Source organism: Neophocaena asiaeorientalis, unplaced genomic scaffold, assembly GCF_003031525.2.
Source record: "Neophocaena asiaeorientalis asiaeorientalis breed wild unplaced genomic scaffold, Neophocaena_asiaeorientalis_V1.1 scaffold340, whole genome shotgun sequence".
Lineage (NCBI taxonomy): Eukaryota > Metazoa > Chordata > Mammalia > Artiodactyla > Phocoenidae > Neophocaena > Neophocaena asiaeorientalis.
Window position 1 is genome coordinate 2,061,108 of NW_020172733.1, and position 22,118 is coordinate 2,083,225.

General features: G+C 37.9%; 1 protein-coding gene across 9 annotated transcripts in view; it reads left to right on the forward strand.

Moving 5' to 3' along the window:
- The first annotated feature begins 17 nt into the window (after window positions 1-17).
- The window catches only part of PPHLN1 (periphilin 1), a 138,414-nt gene continuing 116,313 nt past the window's right edge, over window positions 18-22,118 (forward strand). For 2 of the 9 annotated variants that reach the window (XM_024740440.1, XM_024740446.1), the window contains exons 1-3: window positions 37-86; window positions 415-548; window positions 12,914-13,005. In XM_024740440.1, coding sequence (XP_024596208.1) covers window positions 12,934-13,005 — 72 coding nt within the window. In that variant the 5' untranslated portion in view covers window positions 37-86; window positions 415-548; window positions 12,914-12,933. Of the gene's footprint in view, window positions 87-414; window positions 549-9,640; window positions 9,684-12,913; window positions 13,006-22,118 lie in introns of all 9 variants that reach the window. The other 7 variants (XM_024740441.1, XM_024740442.1, XM_024740445.1 and 4 more) reach the window with 5 other exon arrangements.

The window sequence follows — 22,118 nt, forward strand, 5'->3', positions numbered from 1 at the left end:
CTTCGCGCGCGCCGGAAGTGCCTCCCTGGGAGCGCTGCGACGAGTGGACGACATCGTTTACGGGGTCTCCCGGCGGCCCAGAGTCGGTGAGCGCGTTTTACCTTTCCGAGAGGTGGACGGGGACGGGCACGGGCTGCTACACCGGGGAGAGGGGAGTGCGCGGGCGGGCAGGCCTTTCCGCGGCGGAACCTGGAGTCTCCCGCTGCATTTGAATGGTGCAACGATTCTGCTCCTGCGGTTGAGGGTGGAGAGACGCAGCGGAGTTTGGAATAAAGGAAAGTGTTGAGTCTGTGATACAGGTTCGCTTCTCTTTAGTATCGTAATATGCAAAAAGAGGACTGAACTAGGTGACTTCAACGAGCCGAGGTCAGTTAGTAAGTCGGTAAATTTACTTAATGTGTTCGACGTACCCAGTTCGGTTATAGGCACTTCGGCAGCTACAAAAAAGTGTAAAGCGGCCCTTTTCTGGAGGATATCTCAGTCTCGTTGGGGAGACAAGGTCAACCTGGGGAGACTCGGATTCACAGAATGACTCATCCTGAATATTGGTATGGACACATGTTAACTTTCTTGGCACCTTTTTTCTTCCTGTAAATCTGTAATGGGCACACACTGCTTTTTCCCCAAGTGGCTGTAAACAGGCCCATCATTCCGACAGAAAAAACAGAAAATAATGCAAGGTAGTTTATACTTAACTTCTACCCACCAGCACACACAGACCAGGCCTCTAATCACTCCCTGGGAGCCTGCGTGCCAGCAGCCTGGAGCCCAGAGCCTCTCCTGGAGCCTGCACAATCAATCCAGACTGAAGCCGATGTCTTCTAGAGAGACGGAAGTGCAATCCAGCCAGGGCGCAGCAGAATTTTGAGAGGCCCGAATGCCTCCGCGTCCACCAGGGGACCGTTGGGACTAATTATCTTGGCAAACTTGTGGCCAGCCAAAACTGCCATGCTTCACATCCCTGTTATCCTTGGTTACCGTCCAAGATGTAAGCCCCTTTGGTCTTCTGTGCTACACCCCCATCCCCGTGCTGCTTTGTGCTCGCTCCCTCTGCCTTGATTTAGGCTTTCACTGCTTCCCCCAACTTTTCTTCCACATTTCACCCCTCAACACAACAGCTGGGCTCTCTGAAACCTTTCTTCCTTGCTTAACAAACGTTTACTTATTCAGCCTCTTTATGGAAATTTTCTTACGTCTCCTGACCCTAACTAACACTTGTTTTTTCCCTCCAGCCCTTTCAATTGAGCCCTTTCTTTTGACACCTGCGTTTGTGGGTGGGTCATGGCTCTAACCATATGGAACTGATTTCACTTTAATGCTTTTTTCTTCAGGCATCGTCTTTGCAAAAGTTCTTTGATTTTCCTGATCCTTACCCTACCTTTTTCTGGATAATTCCTATACCTGCTAAAGCTCTCAGTTTAGTCAATTTCTCTGAGGGGGTGTTCCCTGACTTCCCATAGACAGAATTAGGTACCCTTGCTGTGTGCTAAGTGCCCTCTACTTTCCTTTTAGTAGCACTTATAGGATGTATCCTGATTGCTTATCTCTTTGTGCTACTAAGCTAGGCTTTTGGGGAGGGACTGTTTGTCTTGTTTACTTTTGTAACTCCAGTGCCTAATAGGCAGTCAAGTATTTCTTGAATCATTGCAGTTGCTGCAGATACAGCCTCAGAAGTCAGGCGGTTGATGTCATCTCCTGACTTTAAAATGTAAAAATCTGGGCTTCCCTGGTGGCGCAGTGGTTGAGAGTCCACCTGCCGATGCAGGGGATGCAGGTTCGTGCCCCGGTCCGGGAAGATCCCACGTGCCGCGGAGCGGCTGGACCCGTGAGCCATGGCCGCTGAGCCTGCGCATCCGGAGCCTGTGCTCCGCAACGGGAGAGGCCACAACAGTGAGAGGCCCACGTACCGCAAAACAAACAAACAAACAAAAACAAACAAACAAAATGTAAAAATCTTTCAAAAGATGTCAGCTGCTACTCAGCTACAGCTGATTGTGGCTGTGTGACTGTGTGATCCCAGCGTTGCCAGAGTGTCCAGCCTTTTCAAGGAAAGTTGGAAATACAGTTTCTTAAAGGGTTATCTTCCAGTTTTTAAGTGTGGTCAATGGACTAAAGTTTTATTAAAAAAAAAAAAGAAACCTGGGGCTTCCCTGGTGGCACAGTGGTTGAGAGTCCGCCTGCCGATGCAGGGGACACGGGTTCGTGCCCCGGTCCGGGAAGATCCCAGATGCCGGGGAGCGGCTGGGCCCGGGAGCCATGGCCGCTGAGCCTGCGCGTCCGGAGCCTGTGCTCTGCAACGGGAGAGGCCACAACAGTGAGAGGCCCGCGTACCGAAAAAAAAAAAGGAAAAGAGAAAAAAAAGAAACCTGGGCCAAACATAAGTCACACGTGGGCTTCGCAGCCATTGGTATGGAATCTTTTGTAAGTGTTGTAGAGTTCAGAAATGGGCTTTCTGGAGAATAATAGATTTTGAACTGGGCCTCTATGGATGTTTGGAAGTTGAGTGAGAGAATGGAAAGAGGTATTGCGGTTTGGGAAATAAGACAATTCCAGGGTAGTGTTTGTTACTTTGTGACCCAGTGAGGAGGAAGGCATGAATGATCCTTTCCGAGAGAACAGAAGTTTAGGTGAGATGGTAGAAGGGGGCATGTAAAAAGGTCAGAGATGTTTGGATTTGTTACAGTTAATTAATAAGAAACTGTTTGGGTTCTTGATCAGGGAAACTTCAAATATGAATGACATATTAGCAAAGTTAATTGAGTATCCTTTTTTTTTTTTTTTTTTTTTTTTTTTTATGGGTCTGGATGCGCAGGCTCAGCGGCCATGGCTCATGGGCCCAGCCACTCCGCGGCATGCGGGATCCTCCCAGACCGGGGCACGAACCCGTGTCCTCTGCATCGGCAAGCGGACTCTCAACCACTGTGCCACCAGGGAAGCCCTGAGTATCCTTTTTTAAGGGTGAAATGGAGGGTAAAAGACTGGAAGGAGGCTGACCACTAAAGACTGTAAACTCCATCCAGATGTGAAATGAGATGTAGATTTGAAAATATTACACACAAACTTTGCCTATTTGAGTAATTTCTGTTACTTGATCACTTATGATGAACAATAATCTACTACTAAGTATTTAATACTTACATAAAAGAAGTTTCCGTAAAGCAGTGAAAAGTCAAGTAACTTGTGAAACTACTAAAGAATGCAGTACTTTAATAGTACTAAGGTCTATTGTTCATTATGAAGCAATCAGCGATCTCCTTTCCTCTAGCCTCTTCACCTTCAGTCCTTCCTGTATACTGCCAGGTTAATGTCATTTGGAATGACATTTTTTCCCCTCACCTTATTTCTAGGTTTAAAAGCCTACAGGGAGCTCCTCCTCTAGTTTTTCGCATTTTTTTCTTAAGTATTTAGTTGACATGTATCTTTATTTTTTTTTAATTTATTTATTTTTGGCTGCGTTGGGTCTTCGTTGTTGCGTGGGCTTTCTCTAGTTGCAGTGAGCGGGGGCTACTCTTCGTTGTGGTGCACAGGCTTCTCATTGTGGTGGCTTCTCTTGTTGCAGAGCACGGGCTTTAGGCACACGGGTTTCAGTAGTTGCAGCATGCAAGCTCAGTAGTTGTGGCACACGGGCTTAGTTGCTTCGTGGCATGTAGGATCTTCCTGGACCAGGGCTCGAACCCGTGTCTCCTGCATTGGCAGGCAGATTCTTAACCACTGCGCCACCAGGCAGGTCCCTGTTTTTTTGCTTTGTTGTGCCATTTAATGCCCTTGAATTTTGTTTTCTCTGTCCTTGCCTGTTTGCTTTGTGAAGCAAGGTGATATGGTGGAAAGGGCTTGGTTTTTAAAGTCATACAGGCCTGAGTTTGATTCCAGGCTCCGTATGCCTCTGATATTTGAACTTTTCAGAGCCTCTGTGGTTTTTTTTCTGGGATGGGAGGGATAATATCTCCTTCAGGGGAGGAAAGGAAAGCTTGTTGAATACCTATGCAGGCTCATTTCCCACTCCTTTGCAATGCCAGTCTTCTGCCCTGGTAGTTTGTATCTTTCTCATGGACGTTTTATCTTCCCCAATTCCTTTCTGTTTTCTTGGATTTCTACCATTGACTGTTGTTCATCTACACTTAAGCACTCTCTCAAGATTATATTTAAATTTTCTTGGCTTTTTTTTAAGTATCATTGCCTGCATTTATCTCTCCCTGGACACTGAACAATAATTAATTCCTGTGGATTCTTTATTTTGACCATTTTAATTGACATCCAATGTTATTTTTTTTCTTCACAGACTTTAACTATATTCTAAAATTCATTTTTGTTTTAGATGTCTGGAATTTTAAACATTTTCAAGTAGAAGTAGTATTATGTAATTTTTAGGTTCAAGTCTATACTTTAAAACTTCTTGTTTTAATTTAGGATATCAGGAATATGTTTACCTTGCTTTAACATCAATGGATCTCATCCTAAGATAAGTTTAAGATTAAAAAAAAATGTCCCAGGCAACTGTATAGGGATTTCAGAGGACAAGACCTAGGCATTAGTATTTTTTTTTAAAGCTCTTTAGATGATTCTAATGTGCACACAGGGTTGAGAATCACTGCTTTAGGTGCTAGAGCTAAAGGATTCTCATTGGTACCTTTTGCTCAAAAATGAAGTGGCATTAGTGTCATGAGAAGTGTAATAGGAGCCATAATCTAATAGTGCTCATTGGAAGTTTTCTGAGTAACCAAAAGGTACAAACTATTATTTAGGTTCTTCAGAATGGCTCATGTAGTGGTCATATGAATAATATATTTATTTGATCAATATTTAATAAGTACCTTTACTGTGCTAAGCAACAGGAGTAAGAAAGGTACACATTTGTTGCCTTTGCAGTGGTGTTTAGATTGGGAGGGAGGAGAGGAAGGAAAGTAAATTGAATGTAATGTTATATAGCACTAGGTAGAGGGTGAAGGCAAATAAGTAGAAGAAAGATATTCTAGGCAGGAGAAAAGCATGCCATGATATGGTGGTGAGAAATAGTGGCACACTTGCAGAACAAGATGTAGTTTGTTATGTCTGGAGGTTCTGGAGGCTGTTGGGGAATTGGTAGGAGGTGAAGCTGGAATGGTAGGAGCAAGGTCATAAATAAGCTTTTTCAAGTTTAGGCTGAGACTTCATTCTTTGGGATATGGGGAATAACTGAGATTTTTAAATCAGGTGTCTTATCAGAATGAATACTCTGGCTGCAGTTTGCTGAGTGGAAGAGATGACATCAGAAGCAAGGAGACCAGTGTTTTACTGTTAGGGAGTCCAATGGCTAGATTAAGAGCATATGAACAAAGACAGTGGTAGCTGGGTTCAGGAAGTGGAGATACATGTACCTTATATATTGAGGTGGTAGATATACCTGGATTTAGTTACTTAGATATGAAAAGTTTTGGGTCTTGTGTGACTCAGGTTTCTGATTTGGGTCTTTGGGTATCTGATATAGTGTCATTGACCAAAATGGGGAAAACAGGAGATAAAGCAGTTTTCTGAGAAGTGTGAAGAGCTGTTCTGGCATATTGAGTTGGAGGTGCTGTGAGATATCCTCTTGAAAGGAAGTGGAGATGTGGGAGTCATTTATCCAGAGGGGGCATGTTACCAGCTTTAATACATTTACTCCATGAATACTGAGCACATACGTTGTGCAAATTATTCTAGGTGCTTAATATTAATCAATGAACAATGTAGAGATCCCTGTTTTCATATAGTTCACATTCCTAGTAGCAAGGGACCAATAATATACATCAAAGTTATATAGTATCTTAGATGATTAATGCTGTGAAAAAAAGAGCAAGATTAGGGGGATCTGGTAGAAAAATGACATTAAGAAGACATTAGAGGTGACATTGAAGGCTTTAACCATGCAGATACCTGGAGAAAAGCATCCTGGGTGGGCAATTGCCAGTGTGAAGGCCTATGGCTCATCTAAAGCATGAGGTCAAATGTGACCTAATTGCTAACCATGGTTTGCTATCAAAATAGTTACTGAATGAATATAAAGAGTGAAAAGAATGCATTTGGGAAGGAGGGAAAGCTATTTATCCTGTGTGTATTTAATACTGGAAGCTGGCTAGAGCAATGTACAGAGTTTCTCTGTAGTCTAAGCTGCTATTATAACCTTTTAGATAAAATGAAAAACGGATCTTTCTCTGTTGCCTTGCCTGTGGATTCAAAGCGTGAATAGTTTGACAGAAGAATATTGCCTGTGACTTTCCAGTTTCTCAATTTCCAGGCTACTCTTACCGAGAATTCAAGTCCTCCCTGTCATCTTTGCCCTCAATTGAAGCTAACATGACAGTGGTTGGGTAGCTCAATGGAATGCTCTAAGAAAGCTTATTTCTTCCTGGACATAAATATACCATGATGGTATATTAAACGTACTCTATTGAATATGGCATAAGAGAATGAGATTTTTGTAATCTACAACCAGTTATTAGCAAACTTCTAAATGAAGCCTACATTCCCCACACTGAATTCTAATTCTATTCTCTGCTTAATTGTCATGTAGAGGGGTCCTTCCATTTTTCAGTTGTATTCAGTTTTCATACGGTGTTGGATCAGAGAACTTCACTGGAGTACTTCTGATACTTCCTTAATGGGAGGAGATTAGTGAAGTGATGACAGGGTAAGTAACATGATCACTTCACTGGGAGTCAGAGCACCTTAGTTTAAATTTAGCTGACTGGCTTCAGTTGCAGAACGGGTCAATAGCCTAAATCTGGATAATGTCATAAACATGTGCCGCTAATCATAAGGTTACTGTACTCATCAGTTATTTTATTTTATTTATTTATTTATTTTACATCTTTATTGGCGTATACTTGCTTTACAATGGTGTGTTAGTTTCTGCTCTGTAACAAAGTGAATCAGTTATACATATGTTCAAAAAAGATTCTTTGAATTCAAGGTGATATTAGCATATTCTTCCCTTATTATCCTATAGTACCTTCGTTATATCCTCCTGCTCTAATACCTTTTCCCTTTTCTGTTGTTTTAATTAAAGATCGGGCTTAAAGCCAATCTTCTTTACAGCCCAATGTTCTTTCTTTTGTATGTAATCATCAAACTGTGTCTTCTGTTTTGTTTTGCTAACAGTACAGGGTTGCATATGGAATCGTCTGTTTATATTACTGCCTTCCCCAATTATATAGACTTCTTTTTTTAAAATTAATTTTTATTGGAGTATAGTTGCTTTACAATGCTGTGTTAGTTTCTACTATACAGCAAAGTGAATCAGCTATATGTACACATATATCCCCTCTTTTTTGGTTTTCCTTCCCATTTAGGTCACCAGAGAGCATTGAATAGAGTTCCCTGTGCTATACAGTGGGTTCCCATTAGTTATCTATTTAATACATAGTATCAGTAGTGTATATATTTCAATCCCAATCTCCCAATTCATCCCACACCCCCCTTCCCCCTTGGTAGTCTAGGTTTCTTAAGGATAAAAGAAGTTTAATAATTTGGCATGGGCCTTACCAGTGGTGTTTGATTTTTTGGGGTGTTTTCTACTAGTAGGTGCTAATTATTTTGCTACACCAAGTTCTGTTTAATTTCACCATTACATTGTGTTCTACTATTTTTATGTTCTTATTCTGAAAATACACAGTAATTTGGATAAAATAAAGAATTATATTCTGATATTGCTGTTTTGTAAAAGCAATAGGTATGGTAAGAGTACATTTAAAAACTGAATACCTGCAGATTCTGTAAAGATATTAATATTTCAGTATACTCACTGGTAAGAGGTAACTTAAAAATGAAATAATTGATTATTAGAGATTACTTTATAGCCTAATATTTCTATTTAATCATTGTAATGTAGACATGTAAGCAATTTATTTGTTATTTGTAAAGAAAACTAACTTCCTTTTTTAAAATTATTCCTATATTTACAGTAATTGAAATTTTAAATTAAGATCTTTAAAAATTGTCAACTTCTTAAGGTAAAAGAAAATTTACCTTATTTACTAAACATTTTCCTTGAAACTGAGATTTCTGTAGCACCAGGTAAGGTGAATACTCCATTGGGGCATCATCAGGTATGAAGTCAAATATGAAAAGTTGTCATAGGATTAAATATAGGAATTGAAATTTTGGTAACAGTAGTGTAATAACTTGCTGTTCTGTGGATGCTCTCTGTTTCTCGTAGAAATTAAGTTCAAAATACAGATTGATGCCTTACAGAAGTGATTGTTACATTCAGCAAAGTCAGCTGGTGCCAGATAAACTCACGTTAAAAAATTTTTTTTAAATTGTGGTAAAATATACATAAAATTTTCCTTTTTAGCCATTTAAGCATACAGTTCAGTGGTGTTAAGTATTTACATTCACACTGTTGTGCAACCATCACCACCACCCAATGCTTTTCATCTTCCCAAACTGAAACAACATACCTATTAAACAATGACTCCCCATCAGATAAATTTGCTTTTATTTAGGTTTTTTCTCTGTCTCTGGATTTTAACTCTGATCCATTTGCTTACGTTTAGCTCTTCCACAACTGAATTTAATTGGTCTCTTGTCTCTTGATGATGTATATTCTAGACAGTGCTATTGACTTTCTGTATGATTATGTTTCTGTTTTTTGCCTTGTTCTAGCTGCTTTGTTTCCAATTGCTAGGTTTTCATCAAAATTAAATACTGTTACTTTCTTTGCTTTTTTTTTTTTAGCTTCTGTAAGCTGTGGATTTATTAATTAAAGTAGAAATACTGTGAGGTAATTGCAATAAAATTTTTGCTATTTGTCTTCCAAACTGCCAAGCAGAAAAAGGCAACTAGATCAGGAGTGACCTATAAATTTAAGACTATAAATACAGTCTTATTTCTGCACTCAGCTAGTGAGGCACTTCTCAAAATTTCTATAAAGCAATTAGGTGACCCTAGTCTTTCTAGTAGACCCACTCCTCTATCCTTTGAATTTCATGTAAAGTGGTAGGTAGGGCTACAGCCTTGAGTAGATTTGGAGTCACTTTTTTTTTTAAACGTAAGAATATTTGAAATACTTGGAATTTCCTTTGTTAATCGTACATGCCCTTTGTTTTTTTAAATTTTACCTAAGCCTGCTCAGTGTACTTCGTATATTTTAAGAGAAAGTCATTAAAAGTTCTCCATTAAACTTATACCTAATAAGTTTGGTGTTCTTTGATGAGTCAATGATTACTGGCTTGATATTGGGATTACTTTTGAACTTGGGACCATTTATTGCCAATATAAAACTGTAGGGTTTTCCAGACTGAGGATGCCAGATTTTCTTTCAATATGTGAGGTATTTTAAAACTAGTGTTTTTAATATTCTAGGTAAAAATGACTTAAACATCTAGTGCAATCCTTTCAGAGAAAGGGTAAGAGTTATGCCCTGTCCAGCTCTCAGCTGGCAAAGTTAGGACTAGAAGTCTTCTTGATGTAATTTTGTTCTTCTTACGAAACTTGAGTGGCCTCTGGTGGTCAAAGTAATATCTTCTATTTTCAAAGATGTGTTTGAAGGGAGTCTTGCTTATTAAGGCGCATAATTTTTTATTTTGAGAGTTTTATTTATACAAATATGAAGGTTTAGTTATTTTTCTCCATTCGTACATACAGGCACAAATCCTTATGTCTGTATTTTCCCGCCCACCTACAGGAGATTGTTGAAAACTTTAAATTTGATTCCTGAAAAGACTCAAGTAAGTAGTATAGTAATTATTCATACATTCTTTGTGGGCAGCCAGTAGATTTCAGTATTTTATTGCTGTATCTAGTTAAGAAACTATATAGAATTTCTTTAGAATTCTTGTAGTTTATTTTTGTTTCTCATTAATTACAAAATCTTACTTTTCCTTATGTTCTCCTTTAGTTCATTAATTTATAGTCATAATTTTTGCCATCAATTGACACATTATACTTATTGAATGATTTTCAGGACCTTTAAAAACAGTTTCTTATTTTTATAATAGATGACAAGATGTATAAAACATGCGGTGGAAATATTTACCCTCCTATACTCCAGCCACCCCATTTTTCCCAGACGTAGGCACGGTTATGTTCTCTTGCTTATACTCCCAGAACTGGTCTGTGCAAAAGCATATATGTATTCATAACTTGCCTTTTTACTTCCAGAGTGTCAGCATACTCTACATGTTAGATTGCCCTTTGCTCTTTTTTACTTAGCAGTGTATCTTGGCAATCTTTCTATATTGTTATATATGGGATTATTTTTCTTTGAAATGGTTTGCATAGAATTCCTTTATGTGAATGTACAGCACTGTATTTAACCTGTACCCTCCTGAGGGACATTTTAGGTTGCTTTCAGTCTTTGCCATGCACATGTACAAGTATACGTAGAAGTGGAATTGCCAGGTCAAAGCATATGTGCATTTAACATTTTCAATAGATACTGTCAAATTGTTCCCGTCTATTCCAAATTATACTTCCTCCGTTAATTATGAGTGTTGCTTTCCTTATTCTCATCAAAACAGTTTGCTTTCTTCAGAGCTTTGGGTACTCCATTATAGTTTTAGTTTTCATCTTCTTTATTTTGAAGAAAGGTGGGCATCTTTTCAAAAGATTGAGCCATTGTGTTTCCTTTCTTGTAAACTGTCTTCATATCATATGTCAATTTTTCTTTTGGGTTGTTGATTTTTTCCTGTGATTTGATTTCAGTTTGTTGCTGTTACTATTTCTGTGTACTGTATCTTAAGTAGTATAAAGCCTAACTCATTCTTTAGACTGAAACCCTTTTACTGAAACCTGGATTCAGTAAAGGTAGGTGAGGAGAAGCAATGTTGACTATTTCTTTTCCATGTTGACTATTTCTTTTCCTTTTAAGTTTCCATCAGTTCTTCTACCTAAAAGACTGGTTACTTTGAAATAACACTGTTAATGATGTCTGATTGTAGAGTTAGAATTCAGGTTGATGTATGCATAATGTTAAAAGCTAATTTGTAATTTAAATTAACATTTCCCTAGGCATCTTTGGTTAGTTAGTTCATTTTATTTGGTCTGATTGTATTAGAAAATATTATAGGTTTGTTTGTACAGAGAAAATTAAGATTGATTTTACTATGATAGTGTTAAAAAAATATTGCTCTCATCTTCCAGTCTTTGTTTTTTCCTTAGCATAAACTAACCTAAACTATTACAGTTCTATGCTGCCAAAATGGATTGTCTATTTCTTTTTCTTCCCCCTTAGTATTACATCAGAAAGAACCACCAAAAATCTCTTGACATATGGCTTCTCTGAAATATTTTTCATCTTCACTGATTTGTGGACTATGTATGTGGACTTGTTGCCTTATTTTCTATGTACTAAAAGGCCATAACTTGGTACCTGTTCCATTTTCACTTCTCGCTCATGATCATCCTTCTACACATCAGGATGGTTCACAGTTCTAACCTGCACCATGATTACTTCACCCTCTCCCAGTTCTGCCCTGTTAACCGTTTGTCATCTACTCCAGGGCTTGTCGAGCTATTCCCTGTGGGCCACCTGCCTGGTTTTGTAAATAAAATGTTTTGGGAACACGGCCACACCCATACATATATATATATTGCCTATGACTGCTGTCATTTATACTACCAGAATTGAGTAGTCGTGACAGAGACTTGTGATCTGCAGGGCCAAAAATATTTGTCTGGTCCGTTAAAAAAACATTTGCCAACCCCTCAATTACTGTATCACCATTTCATGTAAATGACCTTTGGGCTGTTTCCTGTACCCTATTCTCATCTTCTGTCTTATTTGCCTTGTTTACCTGTTCACAGATGCTCTTTCGTCTGGACTCTGTAACGCACTGAATTAGCCCTCTACCCAGAAAATGTCAGCTGTCTGTTAAAGTAGGAAGCCTCTCTCTGCATCCCAAATGGGAAAAATGCTGACAGAACTTTTAATTTCAAATTTTATGAAGGTGCCTCTGCATTAAAATAAGATTATAGTATTAAAAACAAAATCAAGAGTGGTTTGTCTCAAGGTTTGTTGAGTGTGTTTTGTGGGGTTTTTTTTCCTATTTATTTTGGCTGCGTTGGGTCTTTGTTGCTGTGCACAGGCTTTCTCTAGTTGTGTCGAGTGGGGCTATTCTTTGTTCTGGTGCGCGGCCTCATTGCGGTGGCTTCCCTTGTTGCGGAGCACAGGCTCTAGGTGCGTGGGCTTCAGTAGTTGCAGCATGTGGGCTCAGTAGTTGTGGCACGCGGGCCCTAGAGTGCAGGCTCAGTAGTTGCAGAGCTTGGGCTCTGGGGCATGCCGGCTTCAGTAGTTGTGGCTCGTGGGCTCTAGAGTGCAGGCTTAGTATTTGTGGCACATGGGCTTAGTTGCTCTGTGGTGTGTGGGATCTTCCTGGACCAGAGCTTGAACTCGTGTCCCCTGCATTGGCACGTGGATTCTCAACCACTGTGCCACCAGGGAAGTCCTGTTGAGTTTGTTTTTACAGGAGTGTTTATTTAGTATTTTTTTCAGTTAAAACCACTTCATTGGACATAAAGAGACCGTAAGCTCCAAGGATGTAGAAAAGCTGAAACTACTGTTGTACACACCATCCAGCTTTGCTTATTAGCCTTTTATACTGTTCATTAAAATGAATCTTTTCTAATTTTTACTCTATGAGAATGAAAAATCTGTGGTCTTATGGATCTTCCCAAAGTTGATGAGAATAAGGTCTTTGAAGCTTTTAAATAGCTTTGGAAATAGAAGGAAGGTGGGGCTTTCAATTACATTTTTTTTTTAAAGAAAATTTCAAATTGTTTTGAAGAATTGCCATAATCATTGTTTTTTCCTTTTGATCACTTACATTTTTTTTCCCTTAAGTATCTCTGGAAAATATCTGTATTAGAATGTAATCATTTACTTTTTCCTTTTCTTCTTTACTATTTCATAGTAACATAAAACCCATTATTCTTTGATTTCTTTTTTTTTATTCTTTAGTGGCTTACAGAAGAGATGAAATGTGGTCTGAGGGACGATATGACTATGAAAGACCTCCAAGAGAAAGAGTACCTCCTCGAAGTCACCCCAGTGTAAGTTGTTCTTACCTGTAGAATAATTCAGAACCAAGTGTCCAAGTGAATTTTGTCTACCAAAAGCTAGTTGAAATGTAGATAGATCAAGCTTATCTTTTAAAAGTCAAAAGTTTGAAAATGAAAAGCAACATTTTATTTATGTAGAAAATCTGTATTTTATATTTCTTGCTTAAATTTCTAAAAGGGAGTTAATTTGTGAAGAAAATTTGAGGTTTGATAAAGCTCAGACCATCAGTTAACAAAGAAATACTTGAGCACCTGCTCCTATTGGCTGTCACCTGTTTTTCTATATGCCTAAAAATGTTTGCAAATTGGATATGTGAAATTCTAAAGTAGGAGGAGGTAGGCAGTTTCTGCTTTGCTGTTCTACTGCTTGTCTCTTTGTTGCTCTGGGAATTGGTAATTTTGAATCAGTCCTTTTCTTTTCTAAAGGAGCTTGCTGTTTTGCTTATTATTGTATTCCCAGCACTGTGTTTAGTACCTGGCACATAGTAGGAGCTCACTGTTTATTGAATGTATGTATGCTCTCTTTCTCTCCTCAAAATCCTCTATAGAGACCCAAGGGAGGGTTTGGGTAAGGTCAAGAAGCTGTCAATCTTATTAAACTTTTGCTTAGGCCCATTCTAAGCACCAAGGGATTGGGCTCATGGTGATGGTATATGGGTATATTATGGATTCATTATACACTATCAAAGGGCACAAATATTAGTTTATATGTTATTTTTTGTATATTTTGTAAGTAAATCCTACAACCCACTTAAATGGGTGATATCATCTTCATGGTTGTCATTTGGCCTAGGTTACAGCTTAGCTTGGGGTTGATCTAAAATGAATTAAGTTGGAAAAAATGAAGAGGCCGCCCATATTGCAGAAGGGGCAGACTTAATTATTACAAAATGTCATTTCTTTCCAGGTTAATTAATAGTCTTGATGTTTCTAATCAAAATCTCAATTTAAAAATTTTTTCAGCTTGATAGAATTATTTTATAGTTTACCTAGAACAAACAAGTGATAGATAAACAAGGTGTAGGACTAACACAGGGATGGGAAAAGGGATGAATTTTTTAAAAATTATTTTTTTAGGTCCCTTACTCTCCCATGGATATATCCCGTTAGAAATTTGGGATACTTAAAAGAATTTTCTGTGTGGTTATGCCATTAACTGAATATATAGTTGGGTTTGTTTTACCTTTTTTTTAAAAAATTAATTTATTTATTTGTTTTTATTTTTGGCTGTATTGGGTCTTCATTGCTGTGTGCGGGCTTTCTCTAGTTGCAGTGAGCGGGGGCTACTCTTCGTTGAGTTGTGCGGGCTTCTCATTGTCGTGGCTTCGCTTGTGGCAGAGCACGGGCTCTAGGCATGCAGGCTTCAGTAGCTGTGGCACCTGGGCTCAAGTGGCTCATGGGCTCTAGAGTGCAGGCTCAGTAGTTGTGGTGCACGGGCTTAGTTGCTCTGCGACATGTGCGATCTTTCTGGGCCAGGGATCGAACCCATGTCCCCTGCATTGGCAGGCCGATTCTTAACCACTGCCCCACCAGGGAAGCCGTACTTTGTTTTTGATGGTTTGCCTTTTTTTTTTTCTTTTCTAATTAGGTTTTTTTTTTTAATGTAACACTTTTACATAGCTCCAAATTATAAAATAAGGTAATTTAGAGAGGGGATGACTTACTTTAAATGGAAATTTATTGTAACTATCTATTTAACTAGTACCTACTTACTGTAAGTGAGGTATATATCAACTTCCTAATCTTCAAAACAATTCTGAGTGTTAATGGTACATTTCTAGACTGTAGTACAGTGTTTTAGAAGCCTTAAAATGTAGACAGAGATTTATATACAGAAATATAATTTCAGAGAACAATGGGAAATACTCATGATAAAATCATGGGGAAAGTTATGACGTAAAACTTTTAAGACACCATTCTGCATTATGTGTGCATGCTGTGTTATATGATAGAACACACTGCAGTGGGAGTTGGCTTAAAGAGCTGTTAAAACTGGAAGTTGAGGGACCTGCCCAGAGGCTATTGCTTATCAAGGAAGCTGGCTTAAATATGCTGGGGGAGGAGTGAGTTTTAAGATGGGAATAATCAGTTTATCAGTGTCATAAAGACCAATAAGTAGGGCCCTCTCTATCTCTAGTAAGGTCATTGTCTGTGTGAGAATGGATTTGAGAAAGCTCATAGCTAACAGCCTTTATTTTTCTCTCAAGTAAGAGGTGGCAAGATCATCTATTGAAAGTGGAGGAGATAGAGGGAGACTTGAGGCCATTGAAGTTTGGTGTAGCCATTGTAGGTATCTCCTGACTAGAGATGTTTAAAAAGACTGTTGCTGAGGGGCTGTAAGCTTATGTACCTTAAATTTTATAGGGGCACCAATCTGCAGGATTGTGTACTTTATTATCTAAGTAGCCCAGGTTGGGAGTAGAGAAAGCAAGTTGTATTGATTTAAGATTCCAAAATGAATGGTGGATCCAGGGAGATAAGGATATTGAAGAATTATTGAGGCGATATGTGGAATGGGCTGATTAGGAAAGGGAATAAGGCTATGAGAGGGACAATGGATTGAAAGAAGTAAGGGGTTGAGGGACAGGAAAGGCTTAATGAGGTTGAAGACCAGGGTATGGTGGAAAGATAAGCAATCAGTATTTTGGAATGTAGAGTTTCCAAGATGGAACAGTTCTGGGTGACTGAAGTTCAGTATATGGTGGTGGGAATGAGGGTGGGTGAAGGTTATTGGAGTTGAGGTCAACAAAACTTTGAGGTTAGATTTTGGATCAGTAATCTAGATTAGGGGTTGTCAGTCCTCACTGTACATTACCTAGAGGGCTCTTAAATACCCATGAATGGGCCCTAGATAATTAAGTCATAATCTCTGTGGATAAGATCTGGACAATAGTGTTGTTCAAAAGTTCATCAGGTGATTCCTGTATGCAGAGTTAAGAAAGTCAGATTGTAGCTGAACACTGAAGTTGCTGATGATGGCAGTTGAGGTAAAGATGACAGGTGAGGGAAGTCCTCAATGAATGAGGATATTGTAGTAAAATTTAAACAAACCCAAATGTTTTCATTTTATACCTTTTGTGTGTGTGTAAAAGTGAAACAGAGGCAATTTTCATAATTTCATCAGTGGTAAGCAGATAGGGAGGTATGTTTTTACCACAAGGGCCCTTGACATCAGACTAGATGTACTCAATTGTAAGTTCCTAAAGGTAAATCTCACTTCCTTAAGTTCTCTGGCTGCTAGGTTTCTCCTCGATGGGGAGGAGCCCAGACTGCTTTTCTCCTTCTGGAGCGTGGAATGTGCCCAGAACTTGTCCAAGTTCATTCCTCTGGTCTCTCTTCTTTTAATTCCATTAGATTGGTCTCTCCAACTGCCCCCCCACCAATCAACTTCTGTTACTTTATAAATCCTTCTGTATTCCCACATCCCCCCTCCACAAGACTCAAGACACTACATTTTTTCTGGTGAACTTGGTCTTATTATGGTTAGTAATTTAAAGCCTTCCTTTCCTTTCCATATGTTATACCCCTTTGATGGCTCTTGGAAAATTATCCCTTTGCTTTTTATGTTACACCTACATTTTAGTTAAAAAAGCGTAGGTTCTTAACCTTTTCTGTGCCATGATCCCTTTAGCAGTGTTGTGAAACCTATGGATCTCTTCCTAGAATAGAATTTTTTCTTTTTTTTTTTTTTTCCCGGTACGAGGGCCTCTCACTGTTGTGGCCTCTCCCGTTGCGGAGCACAGGCTCTGGACGTGCAGTCTCAGCGGCCACGGCTCAGGGGCCCAGCCGCTCCGCGGCATGTGAGATCCTCCCAGACCGGGGCACGATCCTGTGTCCCCTGCATCAGCAGGCGGCCTCTCAACCACTGCGCCACCAGGGAAGCCCTAGAATAGCATTTTTAAAACTATAAAATAAAATACACAGAATTAAAGGAGACCACTTATATTTGAATATAATTATAAAACTATTAGAAACCAAATTTGTGATATAGTAATATATACTTCTTTTAGTAGGTCATTAGCTATCAAGCAAGAACTAGTGGTGGGGATTTCATTGCTGTGTTTTCAAAGGAGTGATGAGTGTAAATGATACTTTGAGGTATCTGCAACAGCTATAACATGAACATAAAAATATCTGTGATTTCTGTTGATGGTGAAGCCACAGATACTGCTTTTGCTGTTGTGTTGTTTGTTGCCTACTTTTAGGTGAAAAAGTAATTTTTTATTCACATCTGATTTCAGGGACCGACAGAATTCTTGGGTTAAAGTGTTTAAGTGACACTGGAACTAGAAATGTAAATCACTAAAGTTGTAATTCTGACTTTGGATCTAATAAAAACATAATTAAAAGTTTTAAAATACTTGCTTACAAAGCAGAGATCATCTAATGTTATTTTAAAAAGTATATTGGTGTATGATATTGATATGTACAAGAATGTTCCCAAGCAGCATTATTCATAAGAACTCCAAACTGGCAACAATCCAAGTGTCCAACAGCATGGATAAATTAATTGTGCAGTTATACAACAATGAGAAAGAATGGACTGCTGCCATATGCAACAGCAATACTGGAAGAAAGAAGAGCGTGTCCTGTATGATGCCTTTTATACAAAGTTTCAAAACAGGCAGAACTAGCCAGGAAAGAGGTTACTTTTGGGAGACAGAGGTAGTGACTGGGAAAGAGCACAGGAAGGCTTTTGCCATGCTGGGAGTGTTCAGTTTCTTGATCTGGGTGGTAGTTACACAGTGTGATTACCTTGTGAAAATTTATCCAGAAATACATTTACGGTTTGTACACTTTTTTATGTGGCTGTCATACCTAAATAAAACTTTACCTAAAATTTTGAAAGGACAGAATATATATTTTTTTCTAAATGTAAAACTTTAGCTAGTCCTTCATAAAGTGATAACCCACTCTCATTAGTGTCTGGGATAGACAAAGTTAATGTTCTATTTTATTTTGTATGTTTGGGTTCTGTTCTCCAAACAATTTTACTGCATTTCTCTTTTTTTTTCTTACTGTTCCCTTTGTCCCATTCATTCCCAGTTCTGATACATCAGAAATGTGTTTGAGAAACTATTGCTATGACATAAAGTATGACATCAAATAGGGACTCTAGAAGGTACCTACTACACTAGTATGACCTCAGTTATAAAGCAACTATTTTGTGAGCTTCTAGCTTTGATAAACTTGGAAGGCAATTGGACACATGTATTTTGGTGCTGATGTTAAATTACACTTAATTTGAGTATTGGAAAGCTTATCCTCAATGTACAACTTGACAAATATATCAATTATTATTTTAGCATTTTAGAGCATTTAAAAGTTACTTCTGTGTCAATAATAAGTTACTTTTAAGGTGCTTCACATAAATTTTTATTTAGTCTTAAACTTGGGTAGATAAATAGGAGACTTAAGCCCAAAGAAGTATACTACACAGAATCTGCATGTAAACATACACATTCCTTTGTTGGGAGGACATTGATTATCACCCAACATCTACATTTAACTTCTAGATGTCTGTAAGGCCTTTACTTTTAATTTTTTAATTTTATTTTTAAAAATATTTATTTACTTATTTGGCTGTGCCAGGATAAATAAAGTTGCAGCATGCAGGATCTTTAGTTGTGACATCTTTAGTTGCGGCATGCGGGATCTTTAATTGCGGCACACAGGATTTAGTTCCCTGACGAGGGATTGAACCTGGGCCCCCTGCGTTGGGAGCGTGGAGTCTTAACCACTGGAGCACCAGGGAAGTCCCTGTAAGGTCTTTATTTTTAAAACCATGCTTTCTACTTTTTAATCTGTAATTTCTGTGGGCTTGGTTATATGATTTTGTAGCCTTTTTCAAGTTTTGTAACAATGGCTTTTAGATACCAGTAAATTTCCAGTTGTGGAAGTCCGCCTTGTTAGCTTGATAGGGAACAGATAGGTAATGTGGAACATTTTAATGAAGTTGCAACATAAAATGTCCATTTTCCATTGGCTTATTTCAGATTTTTAAAGATGTTTTTAAACTTTTTCCAAACTTTTTAAAGTTTGGAAACTAGGATCAAAACACTAGCAGCTTATATATGGGGCACTGTAATGTAACTGGGACTGAAGCAGTCCTATCTGCTTCTACCTGCCTTCTTCTTCTGTTCCTTTAACAAATGCATATTAAGTAAAAGATTTTCTAATCTTGGTAGCAGTGAGAATTGTAAAGACTGAGGGTAGTGATGAGCAGCAACATTTTAAAAAAAATTTATTTTTTGGAAGTTCCCTGGCAGTCCAGTGGTTAGGACTTGGAGCTTTCACTGCCATGGCCTGGGTTCAAACCCTGGTTGGGAAACTAAGATCCCGCAAGCCGTGTTGTGCGGCCAAAAAAATTTTTCTTTTAAAAATTTTTCTGTCACATATAATTAGTTTTGAGTTACATAATTAGGTTTTATAATTAAGTAATTACATAACAATATTTATTTCCTTGGGTTAGTTGAATATATCTACTGTTTTTGTCATTGGTTATTTCCCTCCTGGAGACTCTAGCCAATCAGAAATCAAGTTTTTAGTGAATTCAGAACATGAGTTTGTTAATTTCTAAGGTCTTATAGGTAATATATGGGACATATATTTGTTCCATATATTCTCATATTTAAATGTACCCAAGATAAAATCAGACATCTGTTTTTAATCCAACTTGAAATAAATAATCAAGTCTACTTCATTTAGCAATTCAGTTATATACATATTCCAGATACTGTTGCTTAAAGTATATTAATGTGGAAATATTCCTTTTCTTCCCACTCTTATTTCATGAAACACTTTTATTAAAAGTGTGCACATGCATAATTTAATTCTTTTTATGCCTCGCATTTTATTGTTTTACCCAGTCAGTGTTCCTGTAAATTTCCCCATGTAAATAAAACTTTTTTCAGTATTTTATTATGAAAGTTTTCAAACCTACAGCAAAGTTGAATTTTATAGTGAACATCCATTTACTCATCATTTAGATTCAACTGTTAACATTTAACTGAACTTGTTTTATCATGTCTTTATCCATCTGTCTGTCCTTTATGCATACACTTAATCCATCAAATTTTGGGGATGCATTTCAAAGTAAACTGTGGACAACAGTACACTTTACATTACCTACCCAAACATGCATATCATTACCTAAAGTGCAATGTTTTTTTTTTACAGTTTACTTGAAATGTGAAAATTACATGTGTGAAATACAAAATCTTAAGTGTTCATTTGCTGATGTTCGTTTGTGTAGAGCTGCCCTAGGAGGTGTTTAATTTTTTTGGCTGGCAGAATTGCATGAACTTAACTTTGTTTTTGTTGTCACTATTTCCAGAGAGATATGATCAATTCTTGGCTACATTCTGTAGTACGTCTTAATTTTTTTTCCAAAAAAATTATCTTATTTCATTTATTTTTGGCTGCATTGGGTCTTCGTTGCTATGCGTGGGCTTTCTCTAGTTGTGGCGAGTGGGGGCTACTCTTCGTTGTGGTGCACAGCCTTCTCATTGTGGTGGCTTCTCTTGTGGAGCACGGGCTCTAGGCACGCGGGCTTCAGTAGTTGTGGCATGTGGGCTCAATAGTTGTGGCTCGCAGGCTCTAGAGCGCAGGCTCAGTAGTTGTGGCGCACGGGCTTAGTTGCTCCGCGACATGTGGGATCTTCCCGGACCAGGGCTTGAACCCGTGCCCCCTGCATTGGCAGGCTGATTCTTAACTACTGCACCAGGGAAGTCCTATCCTAATTTTCTGGGGCAGTTCCAGTTTCAGATATTTGACCCATTATTCCCGAAAGCCATTGCAATGACCCAGAAAAATCAATATTTCATTGAAAATTCAGTGAGTGAATTAAACCAGTAAGTGCTACAATACAGAGACATGTCATAAAACATGAAGGATCAGAGTGAGGAAACCTCAGGCTTTTGAAAGCAGAAGTCCACCAGCCTGGTGGGTAATCAAATTTTTTAGTTAGGTGTGGTACTTTTCTAGTAAAAAGCATGTGATGCCAACAGGAGTGTAAAATTGAGATAGCAAAGTGGAATGTATGTTATGTATGTGGTGCTTGCTGTGTGCCAAGTACTGTTCCAGGTGCTGGGAATAGAGCAGTGAATAAGACCAAAGTTTCTGTGCCCATGAAACTTGCATTCATACTAAGTTGATTGTGTCAGGAAATAATGGCATTGAATAGTTACATGTACCATTGTACTTAGTTACTTTGTTGGTAGGTTAATGTTTTAGTTGTTTTTGACTTTTTATAAGGGTGAAAGTTAAGTATATGAAAGTAAACAAAATGATGTAATGAACTCCCAAGGACAAATCATTCAAATGGTAATTATCAACTCATGGTCAATGTTGTTTTGTCTATGCCTTCACCACTTTCCTCCCTCCTAGATTATTTTGAAGTAAATCCAAAAAGCCTTATTTCAAATGAAAATATTTCAGTATGTGTTCCTAAAAGATAAAGATGCTTAAGGGGGTGCTTATATATTAAAGTTTTTATTTTAAATAAAATGTTTTTGTGTTAAAATGGGTGCAAAGTATATTTTAAGGACAATGGAAAATAAATGTTTTTAAAGAAATGTAATCCTTATAATCTGTACCCAGTTAGTAATGAGCCTAAACATTAGTATGGGAAATTTGATGTAATTTATATATTGAATCAAAGAAAACATCAAACTTGGTGCTTTTACTTAACTAAAATGAAAGTGTTTCTCATAACAGGTAGTTATATTAAATTGGAATTTATAGAAAATGAAGAAATAATTGTTGTTTTGCAACAAGACACAATCACCATTTCAGATTTCAAAATTGCAAAACTAATTTGATATGTATCTTAATCTGATCAGATTTCTATTAGCACAAGCAAACTGTGAATAGTACATATTTCAGAAATGCAGACAGCCTTGTGGTAGGAATTGTCTCGTCTCTAAGGTAATGACAATTACAAAAGTGTAAAAAAACAGAACTATAACTTCTCAAAAACATGGTTAAGTTTATATACATGTTTTTGCTTTCTACGTCCTGCCAGAGTGGATAAATGATTAAGTAAAATGGGTTTTCAAATTTATTGTTTTTTTTTTAATGAACTACATATACTTTTTATTTTT